The sequence below is a fragment of the Mobula hypostoma genome, chromosome 8 (genome assembly GCF_963921235.1).
Source record: "Mobula hypostoma chromosome 8, sMobHyp1.1, whole genome shotgun sequence".
Classification (NCBI taxonomy): Eukaryota; Metazoa; Chordata; class Chondrichthyes; order Myliobatiformes; family Myliobatidae; genus Mobula; species Mobula hypostoma.
Window position 1 is genome coordinate 85,334,019 of NC_086104.1, and position 19,880 is coordinate 85,353,898.

General features: G+C 38.8%; 1 protein-coding gene across 2 annotated transcripts in view; it reads right to left on the reverse strand.

Annotated features, from left to right (window-relative positions):
* Positions 1-10,422, reverse strand: part of xrn2 (5'-3' exoribonuclease 2) — a 114,131-nt gene extending 103,709 nt beyond the window's left edge. For both annotated transcript variants that reach the window (XM_063056238.1, XM_063056237.1), the window contains exon 1: positions 10,202-10,422. In XM_063056238.1, the coding sequence (XP_062912308.1) occupies positions 10,202-10,276 (75 nt within the window). In that variant the 5' untranslated portion in view covers positions 10,277-10,422. The remainder of the gene's footprint in view (positions 1-10,201) is intronic.
* Positions 10,423-19,880: the final 9,458 nt, after the last annotated feature.

A 19,880-nucleotide genomic window follows, 5' to 3' on the forward strand; every position in this document is an offset into this window, starting at 1 on the left:
GAGATCTGCTTAAGGCATTTCGAATCAAAAGGAAGAGATGAACCTAAAATAGAACCAAGTGTATAACCCTGAACAGATTGTAATTCCAATGCTACCCATTTAGGAATAGATAGTATATCCCGGTCAAGTAACCAAAATTTCATATGTCGAATATTAATAGCCCAATAATAAAATCTAAAGTTAGGTAATGCTAAACCTCCATCTCTCTTAGCTTTCTGTAAATGTATTTTACCCAGTCTCGGATTCTTATTCTGCCAAATAAATGAAGAAATTTTAGAGTCAACTTTATCAAAAAAAGATTTAGGAACGAAAATTGGTAATGCCTGAAACACATATAAAAATTTTGGCAAAAAAAACATCTTAACTGCATTAATACGACCAATCAAAGTTAAATATAAGGGAAACCATTTAGATGAAAGTTGAGTAATATGGTCTATTAATGGTAAAAAGTTAGTCTTAAATAAATCTTTATGTTTACAAGTAATTTTAATCCCAAGATATGAAAGGTAATTATTAATCAATTTAAATGGAAATTTATAATATAAGGGAAGATGTTTATTAATCGGAAAAAGTTCACTCTTACTAAGATTTAATTTATAACCTGAGAAAAGACCAAATTGTGCTAATAACTCTAAAACAGCAGGAATAGATCTCTCAGGATTAGAAATATATAAAAGTAAATCATCAGCATAGAGTGATAATTTATGGGACTTTAATCCCCGAGTTATCCCAGTAATATTTGAAGATTCTCGAATAGCAATTGCAAGAGGTTCTAATGCAATATCAAATAATAGGGGACTAAGAGGACAGCCTTGTCGAGTACCACGAAAGAGAGGAAAAAAAGGTGAATTTAAAGAGTTAGTACGAACCGAGGCTGGAGGGGAGTGATATAACAATTTAATCCAGGATATAAATTTCAAGCTAAAATTAAACATTTCAAGCACCTTAAATAAATAAGGCCATTCTACTCTATCAAAAGCTTTCTCGGCATCTAAAGAAATAACACACTCAGGAACATTTTGTGAGGGAGTATAAACGATATTTAACAATGTACGAATATTATAAAAAGAGTAACGACCTTTAATAAAACCCGTTTGGTCTTCCGAAATAATAGAAGGAAGTACTTTTTCTAGTCTATTTGCTAATAACTTAGAAAAAACTTTAGAATCGACATTTAATAAAGATATTGGTCTATAAGATGCACATTGAGCAGGGTCTTTATCCTTCTTTAGTATTAAAGAAATTGATGCTCTATTAAAAGATTCCGGAAGTTTACCAAGTTTCAAAGAAGCCTCAAAAACCTTATAGAGCCAAGGAATCAATAAAGAAGCAAAACATTTGTAAAATTCAACAGTAAACCCATCAGGGCCAGGAGCTTTCCCCAGATTCATAGAAAAAATAACATTCTTAATCTCATCCATTGTAATGGAAGTATCTAATAAAGAAGACATATCCTGTGAAATCTGAGGGAAGTCTAACTTATCTAAAAAATCATTCATATATTTAGAATCTCGAGGAGACTCTGATTGATATAAAGAAGAATAAAAATCACAAAAGGTTTGATTAATCCCCACATGATCCAATATCAATCGATCATTTTGGTTATAAATCTGATTGATTTGAGATTTAACATAATTAGATTTCAATTGATTAGCCAGCAGCTTGCCAATTTTATCACTGTGAACATAAAAATCACTTCTTGTTTTCTTTAATTGGTTTACAATCGAGGACGAGAGTAGTAAACTGTATTCCATTTGAAGTTCAGTTCTTTGTTTGTATAGCTCCTCAGAAGGAGCCATAACATATTTCTTATCAATTTCTTTAATCTTGTCCACAATTGCCATCTCCTCCTGCTTCTGTTTCTTCCTCAAAGCAGCGGAATACGAAATAATCTGACCCCGAATATAGGCTTTAAAAGTGTCCCAAAGAGTGTTAACCGAAATATCTTCTGTATGGTTAATTGTAAAAAAAAGCTGAATCTGTTCATTCATAAAATTAACAAAGTCCGAGTCCTGAAGCAACAGCGAATTAAAACGCCATTGTCTATTGTTCGGTATATTGGCCATAATTTTAATAGAAAGCTTAAGTGGAGCATGATCCGAAATGGTTATAGAATCATAATCACATTCAATCACTGAAGGAATGAGACGAGAATCAATAAAAAAATATCAATTCTTGAATAGGAATGATGAACATGTGAAAAAAAGGAAAAATCTTTTTCCTGAGGATGCAGAAAACGCCAAATGTCCGTCGACCCAGAATCAGAAAGGAAAAAATTAATCAAATTTGCAGATTTATTAGGTAAAGTCCGTAAAGGAGCCGAACGGTCCAAAGCTGGAGATAAGCAGGTATTAAGATCTCCGCCCCAAATCAATGAAAACTCGTTCAAATTCGGAAACTGATCAAACAATGGTTTATAAAATTCCGGACAATCCATATTAGGAGCATAAACATTAACCAAAACTACTTTTTTATTAAATAGTAAACCACTAACCAATAAAAATCTACCATTCGGATCAGAGATAATATCCTGTTGTATAAAAGTAACTGAGGAATCTATAAAAATAGAGACGCCTCGAATCTTAGCATTGGAGTTCGAATGAAATTGTTGTCCCTTCCAGAATTTGAAAAAACGTAGTCTGTCCCCCCTCCGCACATGGGTCTCTTGTAAAAATAAAATTTGTGCTTTAAGTCTCCGGAACACTTTAAAAACTTTTTTTCTTTTAATAGGATGATTAAGACCATTAGTATTCCAGGAGACAAAATTAATAATAGACTCCATAAATCCTAAAGTCAACCCACAACAAGGAGGATTGACAATAGGCGCGACCCACAAACCCGGAGAGGAAACAGAACATACAAAAGATACCGGGGAAAAGGACGCAACCAGTACTTCAATAATGTATATAGCCCAAAGAAAAACAAACTAAAACGTGAAGCCCCTCCCGCCACCCCCCAGCCCAAGACCGCAAGGCAAAATCTAAAGCAGACCCGCCAGAAAGAAGCAAGCGCTAAAACTACCCCCATGACTTCCGGTATACGCTCCCTAAAAAAAAGGTATAAATATGAAAAGGATCAGCTAATTGTAAAACAGTAAAAAAAAAGTAAAAAAAAGTTAGCTCAATTAGAATACACACAGAACAGAACAAAAGCCGGAAAATATATATTAAAAAAAACCACAATAAACCTCAAACTCATGAATAGACACAGCAACAAAAAAAAAATAGGATTATTAACATAAAGTGATTATAAAAAGCAAAACAGAATAAAATTTAAAAAAAACTACAAAATTTAAGGCCGCACAGGAAATACGTAAGATGACAAAAGGGAAGTAACCACCCAGAATCCCCTGGGAAAAGAAAGAAATGACGCAGTTAAAAAGAAAGTTTAGCAGCCATATTAAGAAATCGAAAGTAAACTTTTCTGCCCAAATAGGGCACAGAAAAGTTAAAACCAACCAATTCACAGCCTCCGATCAACGGAGAAAATTAAAAAAAAAAGCAATTAAGATGTTGAAGATGAAAGTTGATCCAGATAACTCTGGGCATCCGATGGAGAATCAAAAAAACGAAGGGCTCCATCTAACATGCGAATCCTTAGACGTGCAGGGTACAGCAGCGCTGGTCTTAAATCCATCTTATAGAATTCCGACATCACGGATCTGTAACGGACCCGTTGGTCCCAGATTGGTTTACTGAAATCTTCCACGAATCGGAACTTAAGATCCGAAAAATCAATGAAACCTTTAGATCGAGCGAATCGAAACAGTCTCTCCTTGTCTTGAAAGTAATGAAAACGTAAGATAACATGCCTAGGTCTATCTGACCTAGACGAGTATGATGGGATTCTGTGAACACGATCCAGTAGCGGTGGTTGGTCAGGAAATACAGTAGGGAATGCATCTTTTAAAAGTTGGGAGAAATATTTCATAGGGTTGACAATGCCTTCTATCACTCTTCTGACTGATGGGACAGTAATTCGCAGAGTGGAGGTGCCCTATTTCTTTGGACAGCCCATTCATTGCTGCTCATTCTTCCATTTTATTAAGTAGCTGACAACATTGTAGCTGTACTGGAACAATGTGACTCAAGGCAGTGTACTGTTAGAGGCCAACACCTTTGTTGTATCCAGTTCACTTGGTTACTTCTTGCTATCACATAAAATAATCAAAATGATTGAAGATGAGCTTCTTTGATAGCAAGGACCTCAAAAATGAATAGAGACAATCATTTAGCACACACAATACAACCTGTTTTTTTTTCCTGCGCTCCTATTTTATTTTGAGGATGGGTAATGTAGTGGACTAGAATTAATTTTCCAAGAGCTGGATATAACTACATGAAATCAGTTTAAACCAGTGACAATTGTATCCCAAAACATTGATAAAACGCTTAGTTACATCTCAAATATATAAGAATTAATTTTTCTCATGGGGTTTTGAAAAAAGTGGCCAGCATTTTCTCGAAACGACTGGAAGATTTCTTACTCTTAAGTCTCTCAAGTGGAACTTGAAACCTTTGTCTCAAATACAAGCATGCATCCAGAATTAAGGCTAACATTTACAATCAAGCTTGAGATACAAGTGAGAACCCTGATAGTGATACTATTGAGAAATTTGCTAATTTAATACACTGTTACACAAGCAAAGTAAACTCAAATATGCATTTGATATTATGCATTCAACAAATATTGTTATGCTGTGTAAATCAGCAATTGTTTAAAAAGTTAAGCTTTATATGTCAACTATTCTGTAACCTTCCTCCCCCCACCCCACCAAACTTGCCTAATTTTCTGAGGCACTGCTCATCATAGGGACATTTCTGTTTAAAATAAGAATGATACCAATATATGTCATGATGGGCAGAACCTAGAAACAGTTGCGGGGATGAACATTTTCAATAGTCCTGCAGCTTAAGTGAATGGAGGTCAGAATGAAGGAATAAATTCAGAAATCTGCAACTGTAGAATTACAATAATACACAAAAGATGCAACAAAAACGTTATACGATTTTTGACAGTCTGGCTCACTGCCTGCACTACTGCTGTAGCCCAGTGGTTTAATTAGCCTCACTGTCCAGCTGCTGCAGTGACTTGGCCTTGGACATTGGTACTTAACCTCCAGCTCATTTCAGACTTTTGCTTTGTAATGTGCACGCACAGGTGACTGGAACAAACTCACCACCCCAATATACTTAGCTTTGATCAGACTCACTTGCTTCACAGTTTAAAAACTAAATCAGCATTCTGATAAACATGTCTTTTTGTATGTGATGTCCATACTGAACCAAACATTCTCAATTACACGCGATTTGTGGTTAACATTTAAATCTGCCATTGCAGTGCATTGCACTTGTGGTAAGTACAAGCCCACTTCTCTATATATACTGGTTTATCGCTGCATCAGAGAATGACGTCACACAGACCGCATCAAAATGTCTCAGAATTCAAAATTACAAGTAGGAGTGATTAGTGATTGCTGTCATGAAGCCAAAAGTGCAATAAAAAAATCTAACTTGAAAACAAATAAAAACAAATTACTCCACTGACACACAAAACATATTTTATTGATAGGACCATTTACTGCACGTAAAAATTCCTTTTCCCTTCTGGTGCCATTTCCTTCATCTTGCAAAACAATTGGATTATAAAACCAGCTGGACCTCCTGACATATGCTGCAAGTCTAACAATTAACTACTTGACAGGCACATGTCCAATATTACTTTGCACCCAAACAGCACTGGACACAAGCTCAATGGGCTAATAATCTTCAACCACACTGCACAATTCCAGTCATTCAAATACTACAATGCAATGTGCCATGAACTTCTGATAACATACAACAGAATAACTACGCAGAGCTAACCATTCAATTAATGGCACATGTGCCAGCAGTAACCTCGGATTTGTTTAAATTGATTGTGATTTCTTATTTGTTCAAAATCTAGGTCAGCGACAATAAAATCAACTGACTACAAACTTAAAATTTAAAAAGAACTTCCATTTTTTAGACTGCATACTTAGTTTCAAGAATCACCAATCTTGAAATGTAGTCACTGCTGTGACAAAGTGCAAGAACAAATTTCCAGATATAAAATTACCAAACTGTCTCAAAATAATCAACCAGGTTATGTTTGGCAGCTATGGTTATGTAAGCTAGACAAATAACCCGAGCAAAACAGGTATTTCAAAGTAACTAGGCTGATTCAAAAACCAAAATAAAGTTTGTAGATGAGTATAAATGAATTACTGAAACCAATGAATAATACAAAGTACCTAAAGGACAGAACCAGTGCATTCACAGATTGATGTCACATTATGGAAGACAGGTTATTCATATGTTGTTTCCTACAAAATAGTGGAATAACTAAGCCCATCTTGAATGCACTAGAACCTTGCCAGAGCAATCCAATGATGTTCCTAAAATACACAATATTGCAGATGCTAGAAATCTGAAATCAAAAGAGAAAATGCTGCAAATACAGCAGTCAGGCAGCATCTGTGGAGAAAGAAACAGAATTAGGATACCAGGTTGTTGATGCTTCATTAAAATAGGATTAAAAAAGAGCAAACAAGTTTTAAGATTCAGACATGTGGGAATGGATAACAAAAGAAAAGGTCTGCAAATTAACATGCAACACAAATTAAAGCAAATATTGAGTCGGGAGGAAGTTTAAACAGGAAGAGCAGAACCACCTGAGATATCTGAATGCAACAGGCTATAATGAGCCCCAGCAAAAGGTGACAGGCTCTCCACATGCTTGCATTAACATTCAATACGAATAAGCAATTTATCAAAGACAGAGGCTGAAGTGAGAGCTAGGCAGAGATGGAAAGTCAAGAATTTCAGGCTCATACTTACAGATTGAGGAGAGGTCTTACACAATTATTCTCAATCCTTATTTCATTTCCCAATTGCAAAGAATATGTCATTGTGAATAGGTAATATTCCAAAGCAAACAGAAAATGCAAGAAAGCTGCTGATATGTTTGGAAAGCATTTGGAAACCCACATAGTGGGAAGGGAAAGGTAAAAAGGCAGATGTTGCATCTCCTACATCTGAACAGGAAGATTCCATGGGAAGGGAAACTACTGGAGGCGACCAAGACATGAGCCCAAGTCTCGCCTCAGAACCAGATGCTTTCAAAACGGGAAAACATGTTTATTGACAGCATCAAAGTGCAAGTTTCAACCTTTCTTTTTGTTATCAACTTCCTTATTCCTGAATCTTAGAACTTCAGTGATTTGTCAATTAGAGGGTTTAAGATGAAGACCTGAAACTAGCTGTTACTCATGAAAGAAAAGGATTAAAAGAACTGGAGGAGATACTGTAATTGCCCCATTGACCAAGGTGGTAAGGAATTCCCAAATGAGGAAAAGGATGTTCTAGCATAGGAGTTGGTACAGTCAAAACAGGAAATGAGTGTCCTCACACAAAGTAGAGCAGAAAGAAATCAGTCAATTTGGCTCCGGTTGTTGGAGGGTTTTTGTAGATTGCTGTCTCTATACCTTTTCCTTTGATTATCCAATTTTCCTTTTGATCACTAATAACTTGTAGTAGAAATATTCCTGATATCAACAGACTGTTTATATAGTAACTTTATTTTGTTTTTCTTTTGTTTTAAGTCCAAGGTCAATAGCTGTCGAATAGAGAATCTAATTAAACCACACCAAATTACATTGTAATCTTTAAGTCACTACCATCAGCTGTGAATCCAAAAATGCTGGCCTCCTACACTATTTAAGATAGAATTTCTAACACGTACCAACAGACAAGAGGCATTGAAATTTTTGCTAAAACTGGCCGCTAAGATTATCACATCCATTGCTGCCAAAAAACAAATTGGCTCACTCTTTCTTCCCAGTTTTCCATTTGTACTCTTCTAGGTTACAGGTGTTCAAATGGTTATTTACATACCATTCAAATGTAAAGGGGGATTGGGCCTTCAGCATCTGTTGAAGTACTAAATTTCAGACTCCTACTGATCTGAAAACCTTTCCTCCCAAATAACAGACTGCCTACCCTTCTACCAATTAATAAGCACCCAATCTCTTTAGTTCTTTTTTTGTCCCATTAGCCAAAGTTTATCCACAGAACTCTCAGATTTAAGTTTGACCTTTTCCTCTGTTTCAAAGAAACCAACTCAAACTTAACCAAACTCTCCAATAGAGTGTCACTTTTCAATCCTTCAATCTCCTCTGTACCCTCTCCAGTGGCATATTTTTTTTCTTCTTTTCTATTACAACAGCCAGACCTGGAGATGGTATTCCACTTGTGGCTGAATCAGTTCCAAATAATTCCAGGACTTCCTTACTCTTTCAACATCAACCCCAGTGAATAGAGAACCCCACTTACATTCTTTAAACACCATGCCTTTCAGCCCAACTACTTTTAAGGATCTGTGACAAACATTCCAAAATTCAAAGTGAAAGTAAAATTCCCTTCCTTGCTGCTCACTGCTTAACCACAGATCACGTTTTCTTCATCTTGTGACTTATCCAAATGCTTTACATCAGACTTTCCAAGACCAAGTGCCATTTGCCCCCAAATAGTCCATTGTTACCTTCACCTTTCCTTAATCATTACAATGCCGATGTTGGAATCGCTAGCAAACATCTTTACCATGGACCTTACATTTGAGACCAAGTCAACACATATAAAAAAAGCAAATTTCAATCAACCACACTGACCTTTCTTACAGCTAATCAATTTTAACCCAACTCATGACTCACCTTTAAATCGCAGTTTTTACTTTTCTGTAAACCTGCTGGATGGAGTTTCAATTATTTCCTCACTGAAAATCCACAAAGACTACATCAAATACACTACCTTCATCATCCTGTTACAGTAACTCTTAAAAAGATCTTAAAACTATTAACTCTTAAAAAGAGCTTAAAACTAGTCAGACACTACCTTCCACTAAATTTATGGTAAACTTTTATTTGCCTATTCTTCCCTAAATGTTGATATTCATTATCCCATATTCTCCCCCATTAATTGCATTAAAAAAACACACGGTGCACTATGCTCTTAAAACAGTCTTACCAAGAAAGTCAGAAAAATTATGCTCAGCGGATCACCTTTCATCAATTTTCATGTGAGCAATGTTTAAAAAAATAAATACAGCATTTTTGATGACCTGATAATGTCTAAAAGGGCCTAAAACTTTGACAAGCTTCTACAGATGCACAGTGGAGACTAGTTGCATCACAGCCTGGTATGGAAACAATCAATGCCCTTGAATAGAAAAGCCTACAAAAAGTAGTGGATACAGCCCAGTCCATTACTATTTATAGTTTATTACTATAAAGCCCTCTTCATCACTGAGTACATCTAGAAGGAGCACTGTTGGAGGAAAGCAACATCCATCATCAAAGACCCCCAACTATCCAGGCTATGCTCTATTCTCGCTGTTGCTATCAGGAAAGAGGTACAAGAGCCTTAGAACTCACACCACTAGGTTCAGGAATAGTTATTACCCTGAATCATCAGGCTTTTGAACCAGACAGAAAACTTCACTCACCCCAACCCTTGAATGTTCACACAAACCCTAGACTCACTTTCAAGGGCACTTCATCTCATGTTCTCGATTATTTTATTTGTTTTTTTTTTCTTTTTGTATTTGCACATCTTGTGTGCGCTTGATCATTGACTCTACTGTGTTTCTCTGTATTTATTGTGAATGTCCACAAAGAAATGAACCAAGGTAGAATAAGGTGACATATATACTTTGAGCTTTGCAGAACAAGAGGTACCAAGTTTGCCAGAGTTTCACTTAAAGGAGATAAATAAGCCACCGGAAAGGTGGAGGAAACTACGTACTCGTGGCAGGCACAAAAGAACGGAGAGCTACAAGTTAGAATTGTACCTGCGGACTCAAACTATAAATCACCAAAGGGGTACTGATAGCTGAAGGTAGCAAGGAAAAGTTTGGGGACCTCGGTGTCAAAACGAAGGAGGAGCCCCAGTGGCTTTCCTACCACGTGACTCGAGTTTCCTCGATTTTATCGGCGACCACAAGACAATCCAAACAGCCCCCACCCCTGGAAACTGGTCCGTTTCCAACACACAGCATCAACCCAGGTGGTCTCAGTCCAGAGTCAACAGCGCTGACTTCGTGGCTGGGGGAGGCGGGGGGAGCGGCAGAGCGGTTGGAGCTTGACATAGGCCCAGGCTAAGAAACAAGGCCTCACTACACGCACCTTCTCCTCCACGCAGTGCACCACGATTGACGGATACTTCCGACTGAGCCAGCGGAAAAACGCTGGCACTCCCATCTTCTTTCCCCCTCCCGATTTAAGTCAGGTCGCGGCCGCTGAACGCAGTAATGTCGGCCACAGATGGTGGGGGGGGATATCGACAACCGAAACCCAAGTCCTCGCCGCGGCTTCAGACGACAAGGAATGCCAGGAACTCTGGGCTGGCTTGTCTCGACCAATAGAGAAGCGAGAAATTCGTGAGCAACCCAGCGACGGCAACGGGCCACATAGAGCGCTTTCTAGTGACGTCATAAAGGTCCTGTCTAGCCGGCCATCTCTCAATGTTGAAGCCTGTGCAGCGAATATTTGATCGTATGAAATGGTGCTTGGTCCCAACTCCACATTCAATAGGGTTAACTTTACATCAGTACTACGTTCCTCTATTACTATAACTTGATTTCCTTAACATATAAAAATACATATTGTTCACTGACTCGTAAAAGAAATTATTGTGGACTTGAGGAAAGCGTAGGCCGGCTACTCGCCATTTCGGATCAATGACTGTGCCGTGGAGATAGTGAAGAGCACAAAGTTCCTTGGTGTGCACAAAACGGACGATCTTACCTGGATCCACACAACACTTTTTCAGTAGTCAAGAAGGCACAGCAGTGTCCGCATTTTCCGAGGAGATGGGGGCGGTGCACGGCTCCACGCCCCCATTCTGCAGGACCACCATCGAGAGCGTCCCGTCTGGCTGCATCAACACGGAAGCTGCAAGGCATTGGGCCGCAAGACCCTACAGAGAATAGTAAAAACTGGGGTCTCCCGCCTCCCCTCCCCCATTTGTGACATTTTACATGTGTCGTATACGAAAGGCCCGAAGCATTGTTGAGGATACACCCAACCCACAATCTCTTTGACCCACTATGGTTCGGAAGGAGGTACAGGAGCATCGGGACTAGGGCTGCCAGACTGGATAGAAGTTTCGTCCCCCAGGATGTTAGATAAATGAATACCCTGCCACCACCAAGGTCTCTTCACCAGGACAGTTTATTGTTTTGAGTCATAGAGCCATAGAGAAGCACAGCACAGAAATGAGTCATTCGGCCCATCTAGTCTGTGCTGAATCATCTGTTTACTGTTTAACGTTCACCTGTGCTGTTCACTTCACATGCATTTTGAATTGTATGTTATTAACTTATTTCTGGTAATATTTTATCTCGTGCTGTGTGTGACATTTGTATTGTGGGTGCATGGTCTGGTTGATTACATGTATACAATGACAACAATGAACTTGAACTTGAATTTACTCAGCATTGAGTCTCCACAGTTTTGGAGAGACAATTCCAAAGATTCAATGCTCTCAAGATGAAGGGATTTATTTTTGGTCCTGAAAATCTGACCCGCAAGTTAGAGACTAATTCTTAGTTTTACATAGACAGCCCAGCTGGGGAAGAATTTTACAGGTTTAAATGAGATATCTCGCTCTTTTTCTCATTAACCAGAGCCCTACATGATTACAGTAGTACATTAAAACAACATTAATTTAGGTCATACTAGAATAGCAAAATTCAATAGATACAGTATATTTAATGTCAGGGAAATGTATACAATACACATTCTGAAATTCTTTTTCTTCGCAAACATACACAAAATCAGAGGAGTGTTCCAAAGAATGAATGACAGTTAAATGTTAGAACCTCAAAGCCCCCCCCCCCACACCTCCTCTCCCATCCACAAGCAGCAGCAAGGCAACAACCCTCCCCCACCAGCAAAAAAGCATCTGCACCCTCGACCGAGCACTCAAACATGCAGCAAAGCATCAATTCAGACACTGACTTGCAGAACCCCAAAGACTACTCAGTCACCCAGTAATTTGACATACCACAGGCTCTCTCTCCCCCATAAGGGAAAAAAGAGGTGACCTCATTTCCAGTCTATGCATGTCATTAATACTTCAAAGCACCCTTAATTCACTTCCTTTAGGTGTAACTCAATAGAATTTTCCAATGAACCCGACAAAGTTGAAGTGAGTGTGGGGAAACGTGAACAAATAGTTTCAGGCCAGCATAGGAAGAAGAATCGGGTGACTTTTAAGGAAGTATAGGAAACAGAACCTTGTGTGTTTATCAGCAGTGCAAAGATGTGGGCTCAGTGTGACAAAGAGAGCATAGGAACTGGGCCACGGTGTGTTAAAGGGAATCGGCACCATGAAACATATAGTTTCCAAATCACCAGATGGCACATTATCACAGCTTTACTGCAATGAGTTCATGTCCATCTGGCCTGGCGTATCCAGATATCCAGATACGCATCCTCAGAATGATTTAATTTGCCCCTGAGCAGCCACTCCTTCAACATGTGATATTTTTGACGGGTTGTGGGGGGGGGGTTTAAACAGCAGTGTGATATCAGCATATGCAAGCGGTTCAGAAAGCCTGTGCACACATCTGGATTGCTAACAGAGTGATTGTACATCAGCTGCACATGGAGAGAGTTTAAGTCCTTATTCTTGGAGCCGTGATTGCTTGCGAACGACTGTAGCTGAAAACTCTGTAAAGGCTGTCCCTGGGTTATGAACGTCGGACTTATGGATGACCCTATAAATGAACAAGCTCCCATAATGTTGTTAAGTTCAAAGTCTGATGGGCGAAGTGACCTTTTGGATGTCCGTGGAAACAGAGCTTGTTTATTACGCAGGGAAAAGTTGGATCCATGGGAATTCAATCAGAGCTGCAAAGACAGCACCTGCTCCTTTTGAATGGTGTCACCACAGGCACAACCTGTTTTAATACCACCCTAACTGGATAATGAGAAATGCTAACAGGCACTACACCTCTCAAGATCACCCAGTGTTGCAGCAATATGTGTGGCTCGGCTGTCTGGGCCCACTTCCAAGTGCACTGTCAACTTCAGCCCTCCTGCCTGAACGCAAGCCATGTTCCTGAAGGCTAAAATCCTCCCATGATATGCCTTGAGAAAAGGTCAATCCAGGGTACAGAATACACCCAGGTTGAAGTTGGGTGAGGCTTGGACCAGAGGTCATACATTAAGAGTGAAAAGGGAAATATTTAAAAGGGAACTGAGGGGGATTTTCTTCACTCAGAGTGTGCTGAGTGTTTGGAACAGGTTTGATTGCTTCATCTCGACCACAAGACACAGGAGCAGAATTAGGCCTCTTGGTCCATCAAATCTGCTCTGCCGTTCCATCGTGGCTTCCTCTCAACCCCATTCTCCCGCCTTCTAATTTCATTAATTTAACAGAAGTTTGGATAAGTGCTTGGAGTAGAGGGCCACAGTCCAAGTGCAAGTCCATGAGCCTATGCAGAGTAACAGTTTGGCACAGACTTGATGGGCCTGTTTCTCCATGATTCCATGTCTCTGTCAGTGCCATCCCTTTCCCTTCTGACAACCACAGCTATTGAGTGAGTCACACGCTTTCACATTTGCTGATCATGGTTGTTTTCAAGCATGCAGGAACTTGGCTTGCATGTAGAGGGGAAGGTCTAAAACTAGTCATGTGACAGTACATTTTGTTAACCTAGGTAAATAACCGCAATGCAGTTTGGAGAAACAGCATGCCAAGAGTGGAGAGAATGAATGTCCAAGACAGATTGCCAAACAAGCGGGCTGCTTTGTCCTGGATAATGTTGAGTTTCTTGTGCTTGTCCCAGCAAGCAAAGAGTATTTCATTATTTTCCTAATTAATGCTTTATAGAGGTTGGTGTTAGGATGTTTCACATGAGCATACCTGAACTCAGTAGTTTCTGAATTCAAATACCACTCCAAGAAATGTGAGCACAACACCAGCCTAACACTGCTCCAGTACCTAGTGATGGTCTAATCTGCAGAGGGTGTCATCTTTCATATGAATTGTTGAAGGAGTGGTACCTTTTTCTGGCATGGATTGGCAGGTCAATACTCAGAACCACATCTGAGGGATACTCTTGGACGATAAAAGTCCTAAATTTCCTTAGGGGTCCATACTGCAGTTATTCTGACCACAGTTTGAATTGAGACTCTTCATTTATTCAGTGACAGAGTCCTCATTACCTCCAGTTTCACTGAGAAATCTGAATGCTAAAGCTGACCTTGGTTGAGCAGGTTCAACAACACCATTTGTTTCATGGGGCCTGCAAGTGAGATAGATCAGCTTCAGGCAAATTACATTTTTCATAAGTTAATTGAGTAAATGGCAATGTATTTACTTGTTAACTGTTTTTTAGTCTTTAAGTGTTTTAACTCAGTGGCCACTTTATTGGGTACTCCTGTACACCTGCTTATCGATGCAAATATCAAATCAGCCAATCTTGCAGCAGTAACTCAGTGTTTTTAAACATGCACACATGGTAAAGAAGTTTAGTTCAGTTCAAGTAAGAATAGGTGGAACAAGCTCCAAGTCAGTTAAAATAGGTAATGGTACCCCTCAAGGAAGCATCATTAGTCTAGTTCTTTTTAATGTCTTGATAACCGGTATCTTTGATCAGGTAGGGACAGGATTTGGCAAATCGTTGTTTGCAGACAATGGTGCAATCTGGAAAAGAGGAAGAAACGTCAAGTATATATTAAAGCAGGTACAAAAGGCTTTAAGATCAGCTGAAAACCGGGCAAGTAAATGGTTTTTTTTAGGATTTCTGCTTCTAAGTCCAAATATATGATTTTTGGCTTTAGAAGAAAGATTCCTGGTTGTGGATCGTGTCTATATGATTCTCCATTAGAAAAAGTCAAGGTATTCAAGTTTTTAGGTGCCTGGTTTGATGAAAGACTTACATGGAGGGTTCATATTGATAAAACAATTAGAAAGTGTGAGAAAGTTTTAAATGTTATGAGAAGTATTGCTGGATGTGATTGGGGAGCAGGGTGGGAAACTATGTACTTAATATATATAGCTATGATTAGATCAGTTATTGATTATGGTTGTATTGCTTATGGTTCCGCTACTACGGCAGTGCTTGAAAAATTAGACACTGTGCAGTCCAAAGCACTTAGACTCTGTTGTCGAGCTTTCAGAACAACATGAGTCCCTGCATTATGTGTGGAGATGGGAGAAGTGCCTCTACATTTAAGACAAGTTCAGCTGGGCCTGCAGTATTGGGCAAAACTAAATGGCTTCAATCACAGCTGTCTGCCAAAGAGTCTTTTGCAGGGGAAGTCATAGCGCAAAGTAAAATTAAAAGATATTCATTTTTAGATTTGGTTAATAACTGGGCTGTGAAATTGAAACTGATTGAGGAAGACATAGCTGACCAAATTTGCTTGCCACCCATTCCTTTTTGACTTTTGCCAGAACCAGAAGTAGACCTATTCCTCCTTTTTCAGCTTTAAGAAAGCAGAGCAATTTCAACAGTGTCCAGCATAAATGAATATTTAAATAATAAATGGGGATCTAACCTGAAGATTTTTACTGATGGCTCAGTGGACCCAGAGAGCAGTAGGGCAGGATTTGGGATCTATGTGTCTCAACTTGGAGTTAAGATTGGTCACCGGGTTTCAGACGGTGTTTCTGTCTTTGCAACAGAATTATTAGCAATCCTCTGGGCCTTACGGTGGATAGAAGACTCTCGACCATGCAGGGTTATCATCTGTTCAGATTCTGCCTCTGCCTTAGAAGCTATAAAAGGGAATAACTCAAAAGCTTGTCCTGACATAGTTATTGAGATTCTCTTAGTTTTGTTTAGAGTAGGGAAGATGGGTTGTGAATTCAGATTTACATGGATACCTGGGCACGCTGGGGTGGAGGGAAATGAAATTGTGGATGGCATTGCAAAGTATTCCATACAGAGCAGGCAAGTAGAAATTAGAATACCCCTAGGCAGAGCAGAATTAAGAAGCAGGATAAAAAAAAAGGTATAGAGAAGAAGGGGCAGGAGGATTGGAAAAATGAATTAAAGGGATTGCATTTCTTTTCTAGTCACCCACTAGTTAAAAGGGTCTCAGACTGTTACTTCTTAAATCGTAGAGATATGGTGAAATTAACAAGACTTAGGTTGGGGCATTGTGGGCTAAACTATTACTTAAAGATAATAGGAAAACATCCTACTGGACTATGTGACTGTGGTAGACCAGAGACAGTTCAGCATGTTTTGCTGAGTTGTAATCTATATAAAATTGAAAGAAGCATATTGTTCAAGAGGCTGTCTGACTTAAATGTATTTTGTTTTTCTATTAAATACCTGTTTGGCCACCAAGAGAACCACCATCTGATTGAAGAGTTTATTATTCAGTTCATATGTGCGACTAGTTTACATTTGAGAATTTGAGTTTCTTGTAATTCTATAATTAATTATACATTCTGTGGAGGGTATGCATCTAAACTGCCGGAAATAGAAGAAGAAGAAGGTTTAGTTGGCAGGCTGGAGGAGTGGAGGTTGCTGGTGCTGGGATGTTGGAAAATAGTGTAGGTTCAGGTAGGTGGGGGGGGGGGCGGTGGAGGGATCTAGAAAGGAAACCACAAATGGAGGGTTTGGGTAAGGACAGGTTGGCAGGAGGAAATCGGAAGAAAGTTGAATCCAGATCTGGAAAACGGTAAAAGAAACATAATATTGGAATGATTTCAAGTGATGGTGAGGAAAGTAGTGAAGGTTGCAAAAACAGATTTGCTGGAAGTTGTATCGTGATAGAATCGGAAGGGATATTAAACTTGAAGATGTTTGGGGAATGATTTTAAAAAAGAGGGGGTGGAATACATAGGGCTAATAACATTGCAGTATTGATTAAAGAACATAATACGATTGTTACTAAAACAGAGAAGGTTGAGTTACTGGCTCAGTCATTTGCTGTCATTCATAATCAAGATAATTTTAGTGAGAAGGCGAAACAAGGTAGGAATAAGGTTCTAAGTGAATACCCTGATGCGCTGGAAGCCAGCTATAGTAGTGGTGATGTAAAGTTTTCTTTGGAATTTAGGCTGTCTTCCCTCCTCATCGAAAGCAGCAGTAGTAGTGCCTATTCTACAACCTGGAAAATCCCCATTGGATTCTTCTAGTTATAGACCAATATCATTAATGTCCCATTTGTGTAAACTTATGGAATGTATGGTAATAGTGGTTGAATTATATTTTGGAAAAAAGAGGTGATAGTGTTTTATCAGAGTGGATTTCGGAAGGGTAGAATGACATTGGGTTCAGTTTTATGATATTAGGAAAGCGCAGGTAAATAAAGAAGCTGTAATAGCAGTATTTTTTGGTATTGAAAAGCATGTGGTATATTATGGGGGGGGTCTTTTTATTAAATCATGGAAATTAGAAGAGAGAGGAGGGCTATATCATTTTTTTTTTAATTTTTTTCTCTGGACATTTTAGAGTAGGCAGAGTATATACAGACCACTATGAGATGGAGAATGGGATCTCACAAGGCAGTATTTGTAGCTGTTTATTGTTTAATAATATGATTAATAATTTTTCTCTGAAATGGGTACTGGGGTGGATAAATTACTATATGCAGACGATGCAACTTCATGGATTAGAGGCAGAAATTTCAATTTAATTGTATATAGGATGCAATTAGTGATTAATAAAGTCAAACAGTTGGCAAATAGGGTTTTAAGCTTTCAGTAGCTAAAATGAAGTTGTATATTTTACAAAGAGGACCAATAGACCTGCACATAATTTGAAATTATATAGTCAAACTCCTGAAGCGTCAGTGGTAAGATTTCTTGGCATGTGGCTCGATAGTATGCCGACATGCAAGCACCATATCAGTAACAATTGACAAATGTAAAGGGACATTAAGTATCCATGGGTGTCTGTGGGTATTCTTGGGGTGCTACATGAGAATCTCTATTGACAACTTATATAAGATCTGTACTTCATTATGGCTGCGTGGCTTATGGATCAGCTTCATCTTCAAATTTAAAATGTTTGGATGTGATACAAGCACAGGCTTTAAGACTGTTGTGGTGCAGTAAGATTGTCTCCTGTTTTGGGTTTACTGGTTGAAATGGGACAATTACCCTTGCAGTTGTGGAGGTTAAAGTTAATGTTAATGTACTGGATTAATTTGAGGGGACAGAGGAATGATCACACGAGGAATTCTGCAGATGCTGGAAATTCAGGCAACACACATCAAAGTTGCTGGTGAACGCAGCAGGCCAGGCAGCATCTCTAGGAAGAGGTACAGTCGACGTTTCCGGCCGAGACCCTTCGTCAGGACTCAGAGGAATGATCACCGTTTTAAAAATGTGTTGGAAGACTGTTGGGAACATCACAAGAAAAGTATTTTTAGTTTTGCATGGCTGGGTTCTTGTTACGCTAGAAATATGTGTTTGCTGGATTATGCAGTGTGTCCCAGTGTAGCTTTATCCACCATGGTTTTTTCCCAATGACTTTAGTTGATTTTTTTAGATTGCATGATTTAACAAAGTCCAAGGATCTTGATATGCCCAAGAGTCTGTTGGTTCATCAGTATGTCAAGGAAAATGATTGTGATATGTTAACCATTTTTACTGATGGTAAGATAATTTAACAAGGGATGTCGGTGTGGCTGTTTTTGTGCCTGAATTACAGGTAGGAATAACGAAACGTCTTGCTAACCATTTATCAGTATATACAGCAGAATTGGTTCCCGTCATTTTGGGCTTGCAGTGGGTGGAGGAAATCTGATCTCGCAAAGTTATAATTTGTTCAGATTCTTTTTCAGTTTTGACTAGTCTTAAAACAAGTCATTCTAGCTGTAGGTCAGATCTACTGCTGGAAGCTCTTCAAACTTTATTTCATATTGGTCAAAGTATTGGTCTACATGTCTGCTTCTTATGGGTCCCTCCACATAGAGGTGTTGAGGAGGATAAGTGGGTTGATTGGCCAAAAAAGCTGTTAAAAGTTCATCTGTGGATATAGACCTACCACTTAGCAAATGAGAAGCTAAGGGGTTGGTAGGGTTAAGAATTAGAGGCTTATGATAAGACTTGTCGGATAATGGGCATAAGGGAGACACCTTTACAGAATACATAAAACTGTTGGATTGATGGGAGAAGAGATGAAACGAGAAGGAAGGAATTGTATTGACTCTACTTAGAATTGGGCATACTATGATTCATTATTCCTTGTATCTTGTTGGAAAACATCACTCTGGGGTGTGTAGGTTTTGTCATCATTATGAAACTGTTGAACACATTCTTGTACAGTGTGAAGCATACAAGATTGAAAGAAAGCAAATGCAGGCTGCACTTCTAGCTTTGGGGGTTGACAGTTTTCATTTTAAAACTGTTATGGAAGTGACTTTAATTTAATACACAATATTGTCTTTCATTATTTAAAATCTATAGGGCTTTTCAGGTAATTTAGTTTGCATTTGATTAAGAACTAGTAGGGGTATTTCTTTCCCAACCCTCTACACCACACTCCAGTCCAGTTGGTGGCGGTAATGCACCTTTAAGTTGGACTGCCAACACCATTAAGTCAGAAAAAGAGGTTCAGTTGATTATAGAAGAATTTTTAGATATTTTTCATCTTGTGTCTTAATGATGGGAGATGTATGGGAGTTAATTTTCATAATAGTTCTGAAACTGCTATTGGATTAATTTTAGTTTCGAACATGCAGGCTGGAGTGAGTATGTGGGATGTTATGGATGATGAAATGTAGGGGAGTAATCATTTTCTTATATTTATAAGCTTTGCTTTGCATTTGTATAGGGGACAGGAGGCCACTTTTAGGAGGTGGAATTTTGGTTAAGCGAATTGGGAGA